General features: G+C 33.6%; 2 protein-coding genes across 2 annotated transcripts; both read right to left on the bottom strand.

Moving 5' to 3' along the window:
• Positions 1-769: 769 nt before the first annotated feature.
• LOC120338392 (uncharacterized) lies at positions 770-4,156 on the bottom strand. The gene is made up of 8 exons (XM_039406375.2): positions 3,909-4,156; positions 3,492-3,538; positions 3,034-3,242; positions 2,601-2,740; positions 2,076-2,198; positions 1,683-1,779; positions 1,376-1,514; positions 770-990 (listed from the first exon to the last, which is right to left on the bottom strand). Exons 1-8 carry the CDS (start codon positions 4,114-4,116, stop codon positions 907-909), a joined length of 1,047 nt encoding a protein of 348 aa, XP_039262309.2. The 5' UTR covers positions 4,117-4,156; the 3' UTR covers positions 770-906.
• An 8,067-nt stretch (positions 4,157-12,223) lies between these two features.
• On the bottom strand, positions 12,224-16,783 carry LOC144428342 (uncharacterized). The gene is made up of 7 exons (XM_078117448.1): positions 16,189-16,783; positions 15,772-15,818; positions 15,316-15,524; positions 14,885-15,024; positions 13,941-14,067; positions 13,492-13,588; positions 12,224-12,266 (listed from the first exon to the last, which is right to left on the bottom strand). Exons 1-5 carry the CDS (start codon positions 16,394-16,396, stop codon positions 13,946-13,948), a joined length of 726 nt encoding a protein of 241 aa, XP_077973574.1. The 5' UTR covers positions 16,397-16,783; the 3' UTR covers positions 12,224-12,266; positions 13,492-13,588; positions 13,941-13,945.
• Positions 16,784-19,572: the final 2,789 nt, after the last annotated feature.

Raw genomic sequence — 19,572 nt, 5'->3', positions numbered from 1 at the left:
ACATTAAATTTAGTCACAAAAATAGCACACTTGAGTTTATTGAAACAGAATATCGCGAAAAAAAAGGAAAGAATAAGGACGAATATTCAGATTTTGGGTTTACGTAACCTATATTCGGGATGGTCTTCATGTGTGTTCTGTACATGAAAACCTTTTCAAACAGTACCATGAAACATACCCCATGAGGATCCAAATACCCCCACTCTTTTCGCTCCCCTCCCCACTCCTATTCACCCTCACACACTTCTACTCCCCCACTCTTAACTCTTTTCTCCACTCCACTCTTTACAATTTTCCCTTCCCCATCACTCTTTCCCCGCCTAACCCCACTCGCATTCTTTACGCAGAAATGAAGCTTAACACAGAGAAGAAGGGGTAACAGGAGGGGTAGAAGAGAGAAAGCGGAGATATAGAGACTTCCTTCTTCTAAGACAATGTCACTGAAGTCAATAACATTGACAGCATCGTCAGGTTGTTCATTAATGGACTCATAAATCTCTAAATTATTTCTAATAAATGTTTCTGTTTGTTAATAATTATAATTAGATTATTCAGTATCCTATCCGAATAGAAACCTTATCAAATAACCGAATTCAAATAACCAATAAACCGAATCAAATATCGAGGATTTTGTCTTAAATCCAACCAATTTAAGTTAATTTGAAAACTTTTTTTCACATAAGGATTTCCTGTCTGTCGTGTGTATTTAATAAACTACAAATCCACTCATTATGCACAGCTTAGAAATGAAATAGATGAAAACTCAATTAAGCTGTTTTACAGAAAATTTTAATTGGTATTTAACAAGTTAATGTTTAATTAAAGTAACTCTATCTCGAATGAAATTCCAAATTCTAAAAATGCATGGTAGTTTTGGAATCAGCTATTTTTCATATCCATATCTTCCTAGCAGACTCCTGGAGTGATGGTAATTGTGTCGACTGCAATGTCACCACGGAAGTCGGTTCCGCGGTGCATAATAAACTGCACCTGGAATTGATATGAATTATTATTTGAGTAAATATCATATTTACCACTTAAGAAATATCTATGAAATTTCCAGACAACATTTTTCAGTAACAATAATTGACATACTACGGTATTTGGATTTTAGGTGATAAATTCTCGGAACATAAACGAATACCGCAGGCTATGTTTTTCTGCGAACTAGTTACTCTATGATTCTTAATTTGGTTAAAGTTGTCGCAATTTTTAAAGATTTAGTAGCTTTATTTATAAATAACTCCATTGCGAAATCCAAGTTCGTATTATTGGAAAATGTCTTTCCGTGAAATGCAATTGAATCTCACAATAAAAGCTCTGTGCTACGATCACGACCGCGAAAAAGATTTGAATAGGACAGTTTTGTTCATACCTGAGGATAGTCGGAGTCGTTCACAGTCTGTGATCCATTGAGCCATGCATCTTCGGACGGAATGTGCCTCCATGTCTCTTTACCATTGACACGAACTTCAAAGTAAGCTCCTGGACCGCTCCACATATGACATTTTATTCTGTTTGAATTCAATTTTTACACACTGAGCTCACGCTTGTAAATAAAAATATGTGAATGTCATGCCCGTCAATTATTTTGTAGGTTAACGAACTTGCATTTTCATCCCCAGACTCCAAAAGATTGCACAAAATGAAAAATATTCTTTTGTAATATAATTGTAGTTTACCTTATGCAAAAGCATCCGCGTAATCCAGGGGGGCTATTCAGAATAGCTACTTCTCCATTTTCCGCTGGAAAACTCGCTTCAGCAAACACATAGTATTCTGAAATGTAGATTCATTCATTATACTATAACAGCACAGTCGATAAATTCTATTAATGGAACTCAATGGAAATTTTTTGGCGACTGGAAACCTCAAACAATCAGGTTCGCTACTACATCTATATATTATTATGTACTCAATATCGACGTTAATATTGAACTGTCTCTGGGGCATATAACAAATAAAACATTCTAAACTCACGTTACATTGAAAGCATTTAACAACATAGTGATGTCATGAAAATCAAAAATTCTATTTAATTTAGTAATGCCAATCACAATAAAGTACGTTCCTACCTCCATCATGTGCAGCCGAAGGTCCTGTTTTCGGTGATGGAGTCGAGCCCTTGTGGCGCGTCCATCTCAATGCGGCGCTCGGATCATTCCACCATCCACCGAAATCAGTTTCAAATGATGTGTCTACATTGAAAACCATACAAATTATTTTTATCGTAAAATATTATTATTGTTGTTACACAGTTTGTAAAGAAATTATTTGCGTTTAAAAGACGAACGTTTGACCTGCCTCTTTTAAATAAACTCTGTTATAGGCAGATGTGCTATTGCCCTTGTGTATAGATCCACAAAACAATAATAAAATTGTTACTTTATCAGACCTGACATAGATTTAAAATAGATATCAACCTGTATCGGAAACGAAAAGGAGATTTGAGAAATATGTCGAACTTCACGGACATATAATAAATATAAAGTTAATAAACAGCAACATCCAATTTGACGTCGCCATATGTTCAAACGCTAATGATGTTTCCCAAATATTTCTTGTATCATATACAAATAAATATATGATATATCACGTACTCATCGATGTCATCAAAGTATAATCTTGCGCAAACGCGGATCCACAGGAAAGATCGAGTTCAGTCGTCGGTCTTGGAACGCATTCAAGACCCACTGATAAACCAGTTAAAATTTCCGTGTGAGATTTGACGACAGTAGCCCTGCATAAATGTTGAAAAAAAAATCCAGTGTAAAATATAAAAGGAATTAATATCAATGCGTATAGTTTTCTTGCGTTAATTGAGTTATCAGTATAATATTTTTATTCTTCCGGTGTAAAACTTCAGAAATCCACAATTCATGTATGGTTATGATTTATTTGGCAATATAAGGCGTATACAACAAGCTGTTGTTAAATTTCCAAAACAAATTTCAGACACTAAGACTATGAGTTATGCAACCACATTCGTGCGTTGTACATTGAATGCAATATCAAAACAAAAAAATACATTACATCAAATCGTAGAAAGGCTTGTCGAAATCACACGAGGCTGGAGCTTCCCAGACCAGCACATCTGCTTCTATCGGCATTACGTGCTTGGTGTCGTTTGCTTCCGCGATTCCCGAATTAGGCATTCCGTCGCAACCAAATGTTCTATATTTAGTTTGGTGCGATTCTCTCCAAACACCTTGAGTTTTTCCATCGCCCGAAGTATGAACAACCTAAATTGAATGCCAACGCTTTATTGAGGTTAAAGATCATTTTTGCACGTGATCGCAATTAAAGCAATTTGCACCCTTAACCCGATATATGATTTAGTTTCATATTATTTTAATTCTCAAAACATGTTCTTAACGTATAGAGTGACTTTCCTTGTGTATTTGTGCATAAAAATTGCTCAGAAATTAAATCAAAAGAAAAAAAGAGCAAAGTATATTATTTGACTGAATGTATAGCAAAGTATATCTCACCGACATTATGACTCCGTTATAAAATTGACTTTTCCCATACACGCGGACTGAAATAAAGATTAATATAGAATTATTTAAAAATGTACATTTATGGACTGTGTATCTGACTGAATTTCGGCTTGCGTGAGACGATACGCACTATTACTTAACAAAATCATTGTGTGGACGAACGGAGATAAGGTGTTTCATCATAGTGTAACAAATCCCATCTGATAAGAAACTCAGATGGCATTGTTTCAGCCATGTGCTATTTGCAAAGTAACTGTTACGCATTGAACAACTTTTATAAGTGATCAAGTACGAGTACAGTGAAACGTTATATTAGAATAGCTTCTACTGCAAAATAAAAATGATTCACATTTTTTTTTATAAAAATTGAACAAATAGGATAAATATAAATTAAAATATTGAACCTACTATATAAGGTTCCTCCCGGATAAAAAGTGTTGGAATTCGGTACAACACGGAAATATTCTTTGTCGGCGATTTCAGTCATCTCGTCATATATTTTGGGCTTCATTCTGGAGCAAGCCGTAACTTCATCTCCCCAATCATAGCAAGGCACACCATCGATGGAATAAATCAGCGTCGAACAGACAAAACAGAAAACTGCGGAAGCAAACATGGTTGCACAAACACTACAGCATACAAAAATAATAAAAGGTTGCTCCGTCAAACACAAATTAAAAATGACAAAACATAGATGGTTGCAGAAATTTTGGGATTTCTTGCATTTTATGTAACTCGTCGATATCTCAAAATTAATTACAAAATAATATGTGTTCTGATCAGCCTATTTATATTCAAGACAAATACATGCTAGGTCAGACATTCTGTAGTCTTATTTAGCATTGCTAAATTTTCCAATAGAAAATCTATATAAATCATTATACAATCACTAAGTTAATGCTCTCATCTATAGCTTTTAAAAAAAATTAAATACGAATACAATTGAATAATTTCTTCCTGGTCATTTCCATGTTCTGTCTCTGGTGAAATTATTTAATACAATATTTATTTAGATAATATAACCTTTAAATGTATCCATTGCAAAGCTAAGCTGGTTTTTAATTGATATTCATGTGGCCTAAACGAGACTTAAGTATCGCAAGTCTCTTTGCCTGCGGGCCTCAAGCTGAAAAGTCGAGTCACCCGTAATCTAGAAAGATAAAATATATTCTGTGGAAACTACTGCACTGATATGTATAAAGTGCGTGTCCGTACATATCTCGTGTTCGATAGATAAAAAATGATGCATGATGAAAGTGATTTTATCTCTATAACAGCAAAGTTCTTCTTACCCAAACGAGCAAGAATTCAAAAAATGACAAGAGAGCGATGCTCAAATATATCTACACGAAGATCAAAGCGAAATAGCATCAAATCTTTTACAATACCGGTTGTTTGGCCACGAGATCGCTGAAATGGGATCACGGAACCACGACACCGTGTCCATTTTTTAATTTTGATGACGTCATCACACAAAAATTTAAGATGAAAAACGATTCCACAGATCCCACGGAAAGTGTTGAAATGAATAAAATAGCCTTCTAACAAAAAAAACAATCTTCAAGCACTGAATATGTCAAGCAATTGGTCCAGCAGTTAAAAAGAAAAGCGATTTTCTTTTTAACATCACGATACCAACATCACGAAGAATGCTAACAACAACATAACAACAAAACGATCCATAGGTCTAATCCGTGTCCAAAAAGTGGTTTGGCACCTGCATAGCCATTCCAGCTAGCATGTCTAGCACAATCTATCTCTTGGCCCAAATCAGGCGTCGAAGGAATTTGTTTTTTATCAATTCTAAAAAAAACATCGTGTTTTTAAACAAGGGCTTGTTTTAAATCAAATTTTTTCTGTATTTTTTGTATTTTTTATTGAAATACCCCTTGCATCGCCGCGAAACTACGCCAAAACGTTGCATTCGGGCAGCTGTACATGCAGCCGGAATTATAGTTTTAAAAATGTAAGAAAAAATTCCTATTTTGACTTTTACTTCTATTGCGTACATTTATCGCGACTTTCGTATTTCCACAAAAGTCATAAGATTTTAACCGGATTGTTTATCCGAGATATTAAAGAGACGCTTTGGATAAGAAAAATCATGAAAATTAGCTCACAAGCCTACTGCGATAATGAAGAATATGCTTACATCGACGGCGGATGAGCCACGCTAGCCTGGCCTATGTTAATTGTAAGAGTACTCTGATGCAAAGACGCCTCAACTAATCTGTTATGACGCCATGATGTGAATTTTGAGTTCATGTATCGACATTTTTCTCATAAAATGGCATTCTTACGGTTAATACTGTTCGGTTAATTTATGCTTAGCAAGCTTTGTTTTTAAGGTTGAAGTGAGTTTTTCAAGATTAAACAAACTCTACAGCTTGAGAAGGTGTGTATAAGCCTCTATCGATATTTGTGGCGTTTTGAAGAATTTATTGCAAATAAGAAGCGCTTGGCAAGTTTTTACATTCATTTTTCTTCAACCTATTTAATACAAAAAAATCGAATATATTTGATAGTACAGCCATTTTGAACAAAACAGGCAAAAAAAACTTGATTTAAAACAATTGTTATACAACAATTCTTTTTGAACAAATCCCTAGGCCGCGTCGGCAACCTACGGCCCGCGGCCAGATCCGGCCCGCTTAGTAAAATAATCCGGCCCGCAAAGCTCTAATGACTTATAGTAACAAAACAGCTGTTTTGACGATTATATTCTTTTCGTAACAGAATTTATTGTGAGACACGTGTAAACTTGAAATGTATACACCTTACGGCTATTGAATATCTCAAATATACCTAATGAAAAAACGGTATGACACTATAAAAAAAATATATATCTCAGGGAAATAGAACTCTGGTCAATCAACTGTTATTCCGAAAGGTATAGTATTTTACGAAACCCAGTTATAAGCATCGATGTGTTTTGATGAGATTTTGGAGCGTGGACTTGAATAAATTAAATATATATATATAGGATTTCAAATCTCTCATCCTCTCAATGAATATTCTATTGGATATAGCCGACTAGCCGTGTCTGTGTTTTTAATTATTGTTAAAAACGGTATAAGTACTTTTACTATATACAATGTGTCAATATAAGATATTATCTTAGTTTGAAGGTATGTGCAATGCATCACTTACATGTTTTACATAAATTATTAAGTTATTGAAGTCATTTAATAAATCTCAAAATCAAGTCCATCGGCAACTATTTATTAAAGTTCATGGTATATTCTCACGTTATTGTAAATATGCTATCTTAAAGAAAAATCATAAATATAATACGTCGTATAGCAGCAATATTAAATATTTGAACTCAAATCATCTTTTTATTTGTTTAAACATATTTTGAAAGTTGATTGCATGCTGATATTTGAATAAAATCTAAAAATTCATGAATAATCTCTTTGTCTCTGACATTTAAGTAACACAAAAAGCAATTTATAAAACAGTATCGTGTATATTTTGGGTTTTCTTATCTCTGATTAAATCCACGTTAATTTGCTTTAGCTGATATGGCAAGCAATATACTACGGTTTTTACAATATTGAAGACTGAGTTCATTTGTAAAATACTTGTCTATCAATCCAATACTCAGTTGATTAACTTTACTCAATTTTATCAATAAATAGGAAGTATCTTGATCAACAGGAATAACTTGTATGGATTTCGATCCATCGTGTATAACACTAAATCTATATGGGGTATGCATTTCAGTTTAAATCGTATTAATATGTAACGCAGACACAAAATGTCACCAAAAAGGAATTTTTTCTTTTAAAACAGACGCCGGTTTGTCACAAGAATATGTGACGCCCCAAATCGTTCTTAGTAGACAATGATTCATGTTTTTGACAAAAATCAAGTATGTTGAAGAAGCGTACCTGCTACATGATTACTTTCATCAGTTTACATCAGGGGTCTCCAACTCGAAATATGACGCGGGCCACTTTTTCAAATTTATTGACGACGCGGGCCGCAAACTAACAACTTATATACAAAATTGTTATACAAAAATTAACAAAGTAAATATGAATATATATGTTGAAATTACACTTTAATCTTACACCAAGCGAGACATGAAACGTATTCGTTTACCTGTGTTGGATATTTGGCACCGTTTTTAGCGGTGAGATACTCGATGTTTGGCCTTATTTTGCGTTGGTTTGCTGGTCTTTAGAGAGCATACAAACTCTCGCCCGATAGTCGTGTGCTCTTATTGGTAAAAAATTATTTCACAAGCCTTCAACATACACTCTCCAATAAAGCTTCCCTTTACGAAAGAACGCGACGATTTCGCAATCATCTCACTTATGGCAAAGCTCGCTTTAATCGAATCTTCACAAGTTTTGTTTATGTCTGAGAAAAATTTCTTTGTTTCATCAGTGTAAATTTTATTTGCGATACCTTTTCGTGACGAATTGTTTCAGTATAAACATAGTATTTTCCACTGTGTAATGATCCATAAGTTTATGATAATCTAGTTTTGCGTTAACTGTACATATGATTCATAATCTACTAATGATTCACAACTGCACACTTCCGTCATATTTCGTCATAATAAAAACGCGAAATGAAATAATTGAATTTACAATTTAGTTGTTACAATAGAATAAAATATGAATGTGGTAAAGTGGAATAACAGGGGGAATTTTTGTTTTACTTTTAACAGTTTGTTGTACCGGACTCTTGATGTTAAATAACACTATTAAAATCATAGTTGACATCATACTATTTTAGTTTTTTTCTGGAAAAATCTCAACCACAAAGCGGGCCGCAAAAAATGCTTTGCGGGCCGTGTGTTGGAGACCCCTGGTTTACATAGAAGATTATTTACACTCAAAAGTTGATGGTATTGAAAATTATGCTAAATTTGACTCTTTTCTAGTTTGTTTTAATTTCAGACCAATAAAATGTAAACTATTACCAAACTATACCTGGCAGCTCCCCAATTTGAATTAAAATATCTAAGTACATTAGGCATACACATCACTTCATTCGAAATATCTTTATGTTATCATAACTGAATATATGTCACATGAAAGTATTTTATAACTTCGAAGCAACTTTTGATTGACATTATCGTTTTTGAACATCCGCGAATTTACATTCTGTGGTTTATTCATCAATATAGTGGTTAAACCCATGAACAAAATTGTTAATAAAAATAAAATTTACGGTGATCATATCAATAATCTTGTCATGTTGAACGATATTAGTTTCAACAAATAAAACAACCAGCTATATTGCACTCCGATAAGCAAAACTTGAAACTGTCACTGATAGGAAATTGGATTGACTTTATGAACGATAGAGAATAACATATTATAATAATATTTAATAAACATATTATAAACAAATTTAACAATACCTTCTCGGAAGTTTTGTTAAACTATTTTGAATAACAATGAATTGTTAACCAATAATGAAATATAAAATCATTTGTCGGATCCTACTGAAATTTAACAAATACTCATCAAATTTTTGTTCGTAAATATTTTTATAATTGCGTTGTTCATAACGTATTCTTTCAAATCCAATTTACTTGTAATTTTAACGTAAGTCAATTCTACTACAAGCCGGTATTCCCCTTAAGTCTATTGAATATTTCAAATATGCTTAAAGAAAAAAAACGGTATGGCACTATAAATTAAATAAATAAAGAAAAAGAATATCTCAGGGAAATAGAACTCTGGTCAATCAACTGTCATTTCGAAAGGTATATTATTCTACGAAACCCAGTTATAAGCATCGATGTTCTTTTGATGAGTTTTTTATTCATGCACTTGAATAAAGAAAATATATAAAACTTCAAATCTCTCATCCTCCCAATGAATATTCTATTGAATATAGCCATTTCCGAATTTTATAATCTATTTATCGTTAAAAAAGTTATAAGTACTTTTACAATATACAATGTGTTATCTCATAAATCATAAATACAATTCATCGTATGACAACATTATTGAATATTTGAACTCAAATCATCTTTATATTGGCTTAAACGTATTTTGAAGTTTCTTTCGTGTTATCGTACATATAAAAAACGTTTTTAATATTTGCATACTTAAATCTTATAGAAAAAATTATAAACAATTTATGGCTTTTTGCCGAACAAGTCTGAGTTTATGCTGATATTTGATTGTAATCTAAAAATTCATGAATAATGCCTTCGTCTCTGAGATTCAAGTTACATAAAACAGCAATTTATACAACCTCATCGTTTATTTTTTGGATTTTCTTATTTTTGAGTAAATTCACGTTAATTAGCTTGAACTGATAAGACACGCGATATGCTACTTTTTTTTACAATATTGAAGACTGAGTTAATTTGTAAAATACTTGACTATCAATCCAATACTCAGTTTTCCTGCCTTTTTTCTGAGAAGCTAAAAGAGGCAGTTTTCATGACCTCAATATTTGACAGCATTTACTTGTACGAGCATGTTTTTTTTACGGATGAACCGTGTCAAATCCCCCGTGAGATCATTAATTTCTGACAGTCATATGATAAATTCGCATCGCATTGCTACGTCGTCCATCGCAACGAATATTGACAAACTTGTTCGATGAAAGCAGTGCCAAACTTCATATTGAAATATCTATGTGTGCTAAAAACTTTTGACTTTACTGTATCTTCGTATTTTCATTGTTCTCATATTTTTGGTGTGAGGGTTTTGTTTGTTTTTCATTAATCTGTAGTCGGAGTAGTGAAAACTTGAACATAACTACCATGTCAAGTGGCCCGCGCAATCATTCGTAAAATACATGTGGCCCTTCGGCCATAAAGGTTGGACAACCCTGCTCTAGATTCTATAACAATTTACCCGACGTTCACCTAGCGCAGTTGGGAAGTGGCAGGGTATGAATCGCAATGGATGTTTCCCCCGACAAATGATCTCAGAAAAAACTTTCTGTAACTTACTACTGCAAAAAACATTATGCTCATTTAATTGTGTTTTAGAGGATTGACCGACTGGTTTACATGTTCAAAACCATTATTTTCATTTATAAAAATATTTAAACACGTGCAGCTTACCGGTACGGATAGTTAATTTTATCCCAGTCTTTTGCAGACTTTTGGAATAATTTTAGATTATTGCAACTAAACTAAAGCTCTTTGAAAGCCATAATGAATGACACTTGAGTTATTTAATTTACAACTAATTTTCAGAAACACCACTGAAAACGGACAAATATCACGCAAACCCACGCTTGAATATATGTCTGAGCAAAACTTCCAATTGTTTCGTCATTGTTGACCTACTGCTGATTTGTCATTGATACGGATAAAAACAAGGACATTGATACTCGGGGAAACATTCAATTATCATCCTGGTGAGTCACACAACATACACATTTTTCTTAGTTTACTCTGATATATACTCCTATCTGTTTTATCGAAAGTTACATTGCATAAAAAATGCATTTTGAGTTTGAATTCAATCTTTCATAAAGAAGTTCTTCTATCAATAAATCTTTAATTTTGACCAGAATTCATATATATTCAAGTATTCATTTAAATATTCAAGTTTCTCTGTATAGAATATTGTAAAATTGATTTTCATGTTTCAAACTTTAGATCATCTGACAAAATGTTATTCACTTTCTACGTTTTATAGATGTTATCATTGGCTTTAATTACTTTTTCGTGATAATTTTACCAAATAGAGTTTTCTTTCCGTATTTGTTTTATGGATGAGATCGTTTTCAACTAATCTCTCGATGAGAAGCTACACATGGCGATTTATCATGTTTAAAAAATTTCTGATTTCACCCATCATTCATTTATGTAAATCTGCACTGGTATATGCGCCTTTTCTGGATATTCAAATACAATTATACTCAAGTTAGGAATTCAAAAACTTTGGAGAGAGGCGTGTTCACCCCCTAAAAGGATGTAAGAACATGGAAAAGCATCCCACATCAAAAACATTATCAGTAGCAAAATTTGGCACATTTTGACGAATGGCACAAAATATTCCAACCAAGATTCAAGGATAATAAATAGCACAGTAACTTATATTGCATAGCTTGGTAATGAAATGAATTAAAACACAATGCAGCCTTTTTACATAAGAGGTTTTATTGGTATTTGACATGTTAGTGTTCAATTTTAGTAACTCTATATCGCATGAAATTCAAAATTCTGAAAATGTTCGGTAGTTTTAGAATTGGTTATATTTCCTTTACATATCTTCCTAGCAGATTCCTGGAGTGATGGTAATTGTGTCGACTGCAATGTCACCACGGAAGTCGGTTCCGCGATGCATAATGAACTGCACCTGGAATTGATATGAATTGTTATTTAAGTAATTATCATATTTAACAACTAAGACAACAACTATGAAATATCCAAGTAAAATTTTTCAGTCGCATTATTTGTCAAATTTTTACTATTTTAGGTTATAAATTATCGGAACATTAAACGAATATTGCAGGCTACAATTTTTTCCTAGTTTTTCTAGGATTCATGATTTGATTGAAGTCGTAGAAATTTTTAAAAATATAGTCGCTCTATTTATCAATATCTCCATTGCAAAATCCAAATTTTTTGAAAATTGATTTTAATCTCAAAATAAAAGCACTGTGTTTAAATTAAACTGATTTGTTCATACCTGAGGGTAGTTGGAGTCGTTCACAGTCTGTGTTCCACTGAGCCATGCATCTGCGGACGGAATATGCCTCCATGTCTCTTTACCATTGACACGAACTTCAAAGTAAGCTCCTGGGCCACCCCACATATGACATTTTAATCTGTTTAAATTCAAATTTTACACACTAAACCAGTGTTTCTCAACCCGAGTCCGCGGTCTCAAATGAGTCCGCGGAGCGTTTGAATGAGTCCGCAACGGGCCAGAAATTCACTGCGGGCCGCAAACGTTTTTGCGAGACCTAACTATCAGCCAAGTTATGATTTATGTTAGAGTTTACATAAAACATAAAAAAATAAGTTTATTCACATAACTTAATCCAGTCAATAATTACTGGTTACTGAGTAGGGCTTGGCATATATTCGAATATTCAACTATTAGAATAGCAATTTTCTATTCGAAAATTCGGCAACAGGTGGCGTGACAGTTCACTTGCGCGTCGCCTAACCAAACAATTGCGGATTTTCTACGAAAACACCAGTCGGCACACGCGTCGATAGATACGTAAGTAGTGTTTCTCGCGAGTGCGAACAACCAGGAATAATTTTTTTTCTGGTAGGTGTCAATGCTGGCAACCCAAATTTTCTAAATTGAAAAGCGGCAATACAAACTACTAAGGAACACCATAAGTTTTGTTTTATGATAGTCCGCGACCGATTAAAAACACTTTTTTACATTGCAAATCGCAAAATTTCCGATGCCACCATAGTATACGTACAAGGGCATTTTCCCTTAGGATACTTTGCTTTACTGCTTCCACATTGGTATGTAGGCTACAGTAGTGGAGCGCCGTAAGTTTTGTTTCAGATTTGTCGAATTCACAAGATCGCAAAAATTATGTATCAAAACTAAATATAATCGGGTAACATATTATTCTCACATTAGTATATTCGCAGATTGCCGTGGAATTTTAAAGTCGACGCAACCGCGAGTTACCATGAACACGATTAAATTATAATAGAACGACATTTTAAATTCTCTTCGTTGTCATGGATTGGATATTGTGCGACAGAAAAGGCCATTATACATTAAAAAATTCGGCCATTTTAACGAACGTTTTCCGTTGTGTTTGGTTTTATTGCATCTTCACACAGAGTACGGTTGCAATAAATGCACTTTGAGTCCGCAACGGTTTTCGCCGGTGAGAAAATAGTCCGCGACCAAAAAAGGTTGGGAAACGCTAAACTAAACTCACGCTCGTAAATAAAAATATGTGAATGTCATACTGTGTCATCATTTGTGGGATAACGAACTTGCATCTTTTTCCCCAAACTCCAAAAGTTTGTACAAAATGAAAAATATTCTTTGAGACTATGAACGTAGTTTACCTTATGCAAAAGCATCCGCGTAATCCAGGGGGGCTATTTAGAATAGCTACTTCTCCATTTTCCGCTGGAAAACTCGCTTCAGCAAACACATAGTATTCTGAAATGTAGATTCATTCATTACCATAATAATACAGTCGATAAATTCTATGGATGGATCTCAATGGAAAGTTTCCGGCGAGTGGAAACGAACAATCAGGTTCGTTGCTACATCTATATAGTATTATGTACTCAATAGCGACGTTAATATTGAACTGTATCTGGGGCATATAACAAATAAAACATTCTAAACTCACGTTACATTGAAAGCATTTAACAACATAGTGATGACATAAAAATTATTTTCTATTCTTATTTTCTCTTCTCTCTTATTCTTATTATTCTCTATTATTATTTTCTACAAAAATTCTATTTAATTTAGTAATGCCAATCACAATAAAGTACGTTCCTACCTCCATCATGTGCAGCCGAAGGTCCTGTTTTCGGTGATGGAGTCGAGCGAGCCCTTGTGGCGCGTCCATCTCAATGCGGCGCTCGGATCATTCCACCATCCACCAAAATCAGTTTCAAATGATGTGTCTACATTAAAAACCATACAAATTATTTTTATCGTAAAATAATATTATTGTTGTTACACAGTTTGTAAAGAGATTATTTGCGTTTAAAAGACGAACGTTTGACCTGCCTCTTCTAAATAAACTCTGTTATAGGCAGATGGGCTATTGCTCTTGAGTATAGATTCACAAAACAACAAGAGAGCTACGCACAAAAATATGGACACGTTAGACCAGAGCGAATCAGTCCTTACCGGTACCTTTGACGCTACCGATACCCTCAAAAAAGTTCTGAATTTCCAGTAGCAAGAATTTTGCAGAATCAAAACGTACAGCCAGTCATGACACTGACTAAAATCCGTGTTCCCATGGATAAAAAATAATACAGCAAAATTTTAGACGAAATATCAAATTTCATAGAATTCACGCAAAATTTTGAAATAAATAAAAGTAATACCCTTCTAGCGAAAAAATTAATCTTTAACCACTGAAAATTTCAAAGCAATTGGTCCAGTATTCGAAGAGAAAAGCGACTTTTTAAAAACGTGTCAAAGAACAAGAACAACAACAACAACATAATATTGAAACGATCGTTATGGCCACTAAACGTGTCCAATAATAAAATTGTTACTTTATCAGACCTGACATAGATTTAAAATAAATATCAACCTGTATCGGGAACGAAAGTGAGATTTAGGAGATATGTCGAACTTGACGGACATATAATATAAAGTTAGTAAACTGTGACACCTAATTTGACGTCGCCATATGATCAAACGCTAATGATGTTTACCAATTATTTATTTTATCATATACAAATAAATATATTATATATCACGTACTCATCGATGTCATCAAAGTATAATCTTGAGCAAACGCGGATCCACAGGAAAGATCGAGTTCAGTCGTCGGTCTTGGAACGCATTCAAGACTCACTGATAAACCGGTTAAAATTTCCGTGTGAGATTTGACGACAGTAGCCCTGCATAAATGTTGAAAAAATTTGTGTAAAATTAAAAATAGAATCAATATCTATGTGTATAGTTGTCTTGCGTTAATTGAGTTATCATTATAATATTTTTAATATTCCGGTAGTAAAACTTCAGAAATCCACAATACACGTATGGTTATGTTTTATTTTGCAGTATAAGGCGTATACAACAAGCTGTTGTTAAATTTCCAAAACAAATTCCAAACACTAAGACTATGAGTTATGCAACCACATTCGTGCTTTGAGCATTAAATGCATTATCGAAACATAAAAATACATTACATCAAATCGTAGAAAGGCTTGTCGAAATCACACGAGGCCGGAGCTTCCCAGACCAACACATCTGCTTCTATCGGCATTACGTGTTTGGTGTCGTTTGCTTCCGCAATTCCCGAATTAGGCATTCCGTCGCAGTCAAATGTTCTATATTTAGTTTGGTGCGATTCTCTCCAAACACCTTGAGTTTTTCCATCGCCCGAAGTATGAACAACCTAAATTGAATGCCAACGCTTTATTGAGGTTGAAGATCATCTTTGCACGTGATCGCAATTAAATAAATTTAAACCCTTAACCCGATATATGATTCAGTTTCATATTATTTTAATTCTCAAAACATGTTTGTTACGTATAAAGTGACTTTCCTTGTGTATTTGTGCATTAAAATTGATCAGAAATTAAATCAGAAAAACATGAGCAAAGTATAATATTTGACTGAATGTATAGCAAAGTATATCTCACCGACATTATGACTCCGTTATAAAATTGACTTTTCCCAAACACGCGGACTGAAATAAAGATTAATATAGAATTATTTAAAAATGTACATTTATGGACTGTGTATCTGACTGAATTTCGGCTTGCGTGAGACGATACGCACTATTACTTAACAAAATCATTGTGTGGACGAACGGAGATAAGGTGTTTCATCATAGTGTAACAAATCCCATCTGATAAGAAACTCAGATGGCATTGTTTCACCCATGTGCTATTTGCAAAGTAACTGTTACGCATTGAACAACTTTTATAAGTGATCAAGTACGAGTACAATAAAACGTCATATTAGAATAGCTTCTACTGCAAAATAAAAATGATTCACATTTTTTTTTATAAAAATTGAACAAATAGGATAAATATAAATTAAAATATTGAACCTACTATATAATGTTCCTCCCGGATAAAAAGTGTTGGAATTCGGTACAACACGGAAATATTCTTTGTCGGCGATTTCAGTCATCTCGTCATATATTTTGGGCTTCATTCTGGAGCAAGCCGTAACTTCATCTCCCCAATCATAGCAAGGCTCACCATCGATGGAATAAATCAGCGTCGAACAGACAAAACAGAAAACTGCGGAAGCAAACATGGTTGCACAAACACTACAACATACAAAAATAATAAAAGGTTGCTCCGTCAAACACAAATTAAAAATGACAAGACATAGATGGTTGCAGAAATTTTGGGATTTCTTGCACTTTATGTAACTCGTCGATATCTCAAAATGAATTACAAAATAATATGTATTCTGATCAGCCTATTTATATTCAAGAGAAATACATGCTAGGTCAGACATTCTGTAGTCTTATTTAGCATTGCTAAATTTTTCGATAGAAATTCTATATAAATCATTATTCAATCGCTAAGTTAATGCTCTCATCTAACGCTTTTAAAAATAATTTAATTTACAAATAAAATTGAATATTTTCTTCCTGGCCATTTCCATGTTCTGTCTCTAGTGAAATTATTTAATACAATATTTATTTAGATAATATAACCTTTAAATGTATCCATTGCAAAGCTAAGCTGGTTTTTAATTGATATTCATGTGGCCTAAACGAGACTTAAGTATCGCAAGTCTCTTTGCCTGCGGGCCCCAAACTGAAAACTCGAGTCAACCGCAATCTGGAAAGGTAAACGATATTCTGTGTAAACTACTGCACTGATATGTATAAAGTTGTGTCCGTACATATCTCGTGTTCGATAGGTAAAAAAAGATGCGTGATCAAAGTGATTTTATCTCTATAAGAGCAAAGTTCTTCCATCTTACTCAAACGAGCAAGAATTCCAAAAAGACAAGAGAGCGATGCTCAAATATATCTACACGAAAGCCAAAGCGAAGTAGCATCAAATATTTTACAATACCGGTTGCTTGGCCACGGGATCGCTGAAATGAGATCACGGAACCACGTACCGTGTCCATTTTTTAATTTTGATGACGTCATCACAAAAAAATTTAAGATGAAAAAACGATTCCACAGATCCCACGGAAAGTGTTGAAATGAATAAAATAGCCTTCTAACAAAAAAACAATCTTCAAGCATTGAAAATGTCAAGCAATTAGTCCAGCAGTTAAAAAGAAAAGCGATTTTATTTTTAACATCACGATACCAATATCATGAAGAATGCTAACAACAACATAAAAACAAAACGATCCATAGGTCTAATCCGTGTCCAAAACGTGGTTTGGTACCTGCATAGCCATTCCAGCTAGCATGTCTAGCACAATCTATCTCTTGGCTTAAATCAGGCGTCGAAATGTTTTGTTTTTTATCAATTCTAAAAAACATCGTGTTTTAAAACAAGGGCTTGTTTTAAATCAAATTTTTTCTGTATTTTTTATTGAAATACCCCTTGCATCGCCGCGAAACTACGCCAAAACGTTGCATTCGGGCAGCTGTACACGCAGCCGGAATTATAGTTTTGAAAATGTAAGTAAAAATTCCTATTTTACCTTTTATTTCTATTGCGTACATTTATCGCGACTTTGTATCTCCACAAAAGTCATAAGATTTTAACCGGATTGCTTATACGAGATATCAAGGAGACGCTTTGAGAAAGAAAAATCATGAAAATTAGCTCCCAAGCCTACTGCGATAATTAAGAATATGCTGAAATCGACGGCAGATGAAACGCGCTAGCCTGGCCTATGTTAATTGTAAGAGTCTTCTGATGCAAAGACGCCTCAACTAATCTGTTATGACGCCATGATGTGGATTTCGAGTTCATGTATCGACATTTTTCTCATAAAATGAAGGCATTATTACGGTTAATACTGTTCGGTTAATTTATGCTTAGCAAGCTTTGTTTTTAAGGTTGAAGTGAGTTTTTCAAGATTAAACAAACTCATTTATTCGATCGCATTTCAATTTTCGCAAGGTGATTTCGTCGCAGGGTCGTTTACGTAATGGCGTTACGTTATCGGTTGCGTCTTACTGCGCCAACGACTGACCTACAGCTTGAGAAGATGTGTATGCGCCTCTATCGTTATTTGTGGCGTTTTGAAGAATTTATTGCAAATAAGAAACGCTTGGCAAATTTTTACATCCATTTTTCTTCAACCTATTTAATACAAAAAAATCAAATATATTTGATAGTACAGCCATTTTGAACAAAACAGGCAAAAAAACTTGATTTAAAACAATTGTTTTAAAACAATTCTTTTTGAACAAATCCCTAGGCCGCGTCGGCAACCTATGGCCCGCGGCCAGATCCGACCCGCGTAGTAAAATAATACGGCCCGCAAAGCTTCACTGACTTATAGTAACAAAACAGCTGTTTTGACGATTATATTCTTTACGTAACAGAATTTATTGTGAGACACGTGTATACTTGAATTATATACACCTTACGGCTATTGAATATCTCAAATATGCCTAAAGAAAAAAACGATATGACACTATAAAATGAATAAATAAAAAAAAATATATATCTCAGGAAAATAGAACTCTGGTCAATCAACTGTCATTTCGAAAGGTATATTATTCTACGAAACCCAGTTATAAGCATCGATGTTCTTTTGATGAGTTTTTTATTCATGCACTTGAATAAAGAAAATATATAAAACTTCAAATCTCTCATCTTCCCAATGAATATTCTATTGAATATAGCCTTTTCCGTATTTTATAATCTATTTATCGTTAAAAAAGTTATAAGTACTTTTACAATATACAATGTGTTATCTCATAAATCATAAATACAATTCATCGTATGACAACATTATTGAATATTTGAACTCAAATCATCTTTATATTGGCTTAAACGTATTTTGAAGTTTCTTTCGTGTTCTCGTACATATAAAAAACGTTTTTAATATTTGCATACTTAAATCTTATAGAAAAATTATGAACAATTTATGGCTTTTTGCCGAACAAGTCTGAGTTTATGCTGATATTTGATTGTAATCTAAAAATTCATGAATAATGCCTTTGTCTCTGAGATTCAAGTTACATAAAACAGCAATTTATACAACCTCATCGTTTATTTTTTAGATTTTCTTATTTTTGAGTAAATTCACGTTAATTAGCTTGAACTGATAAGACACGCGATATGCTACTTTTTTTTACAATATTGAAGACTGAGTTAATTTGTAAAATACTTGACTATCAATCCAATACTCAGTTTTCCTGCCTTTTTTCTGAGAAGCTAAAAGAGGCAGTTTTCATGACCTCAATATTTGACAGCATTTACTTGTACGAGCATGTTTTTTTACGGATGAACCGTGTCAAATCCCCCGTGAGATCACTAATTTCTGACAGCCATATG

This window comes from Styela clava, chromosome 10 (assembly GCF_964204865.1).
Source record: "Styela clava chromosome 10, kaStyClav1.hap1.2, whole genome shotgun sequence".
NCBI lineage: Eukaryota > Metazoa > Chordata > Ascidiacea > Stolidobranchia > Styelidae > Styela > Styela clava.
This window is presented reverse-complemented; position numbering and strand designations above follow the sequence as displayed.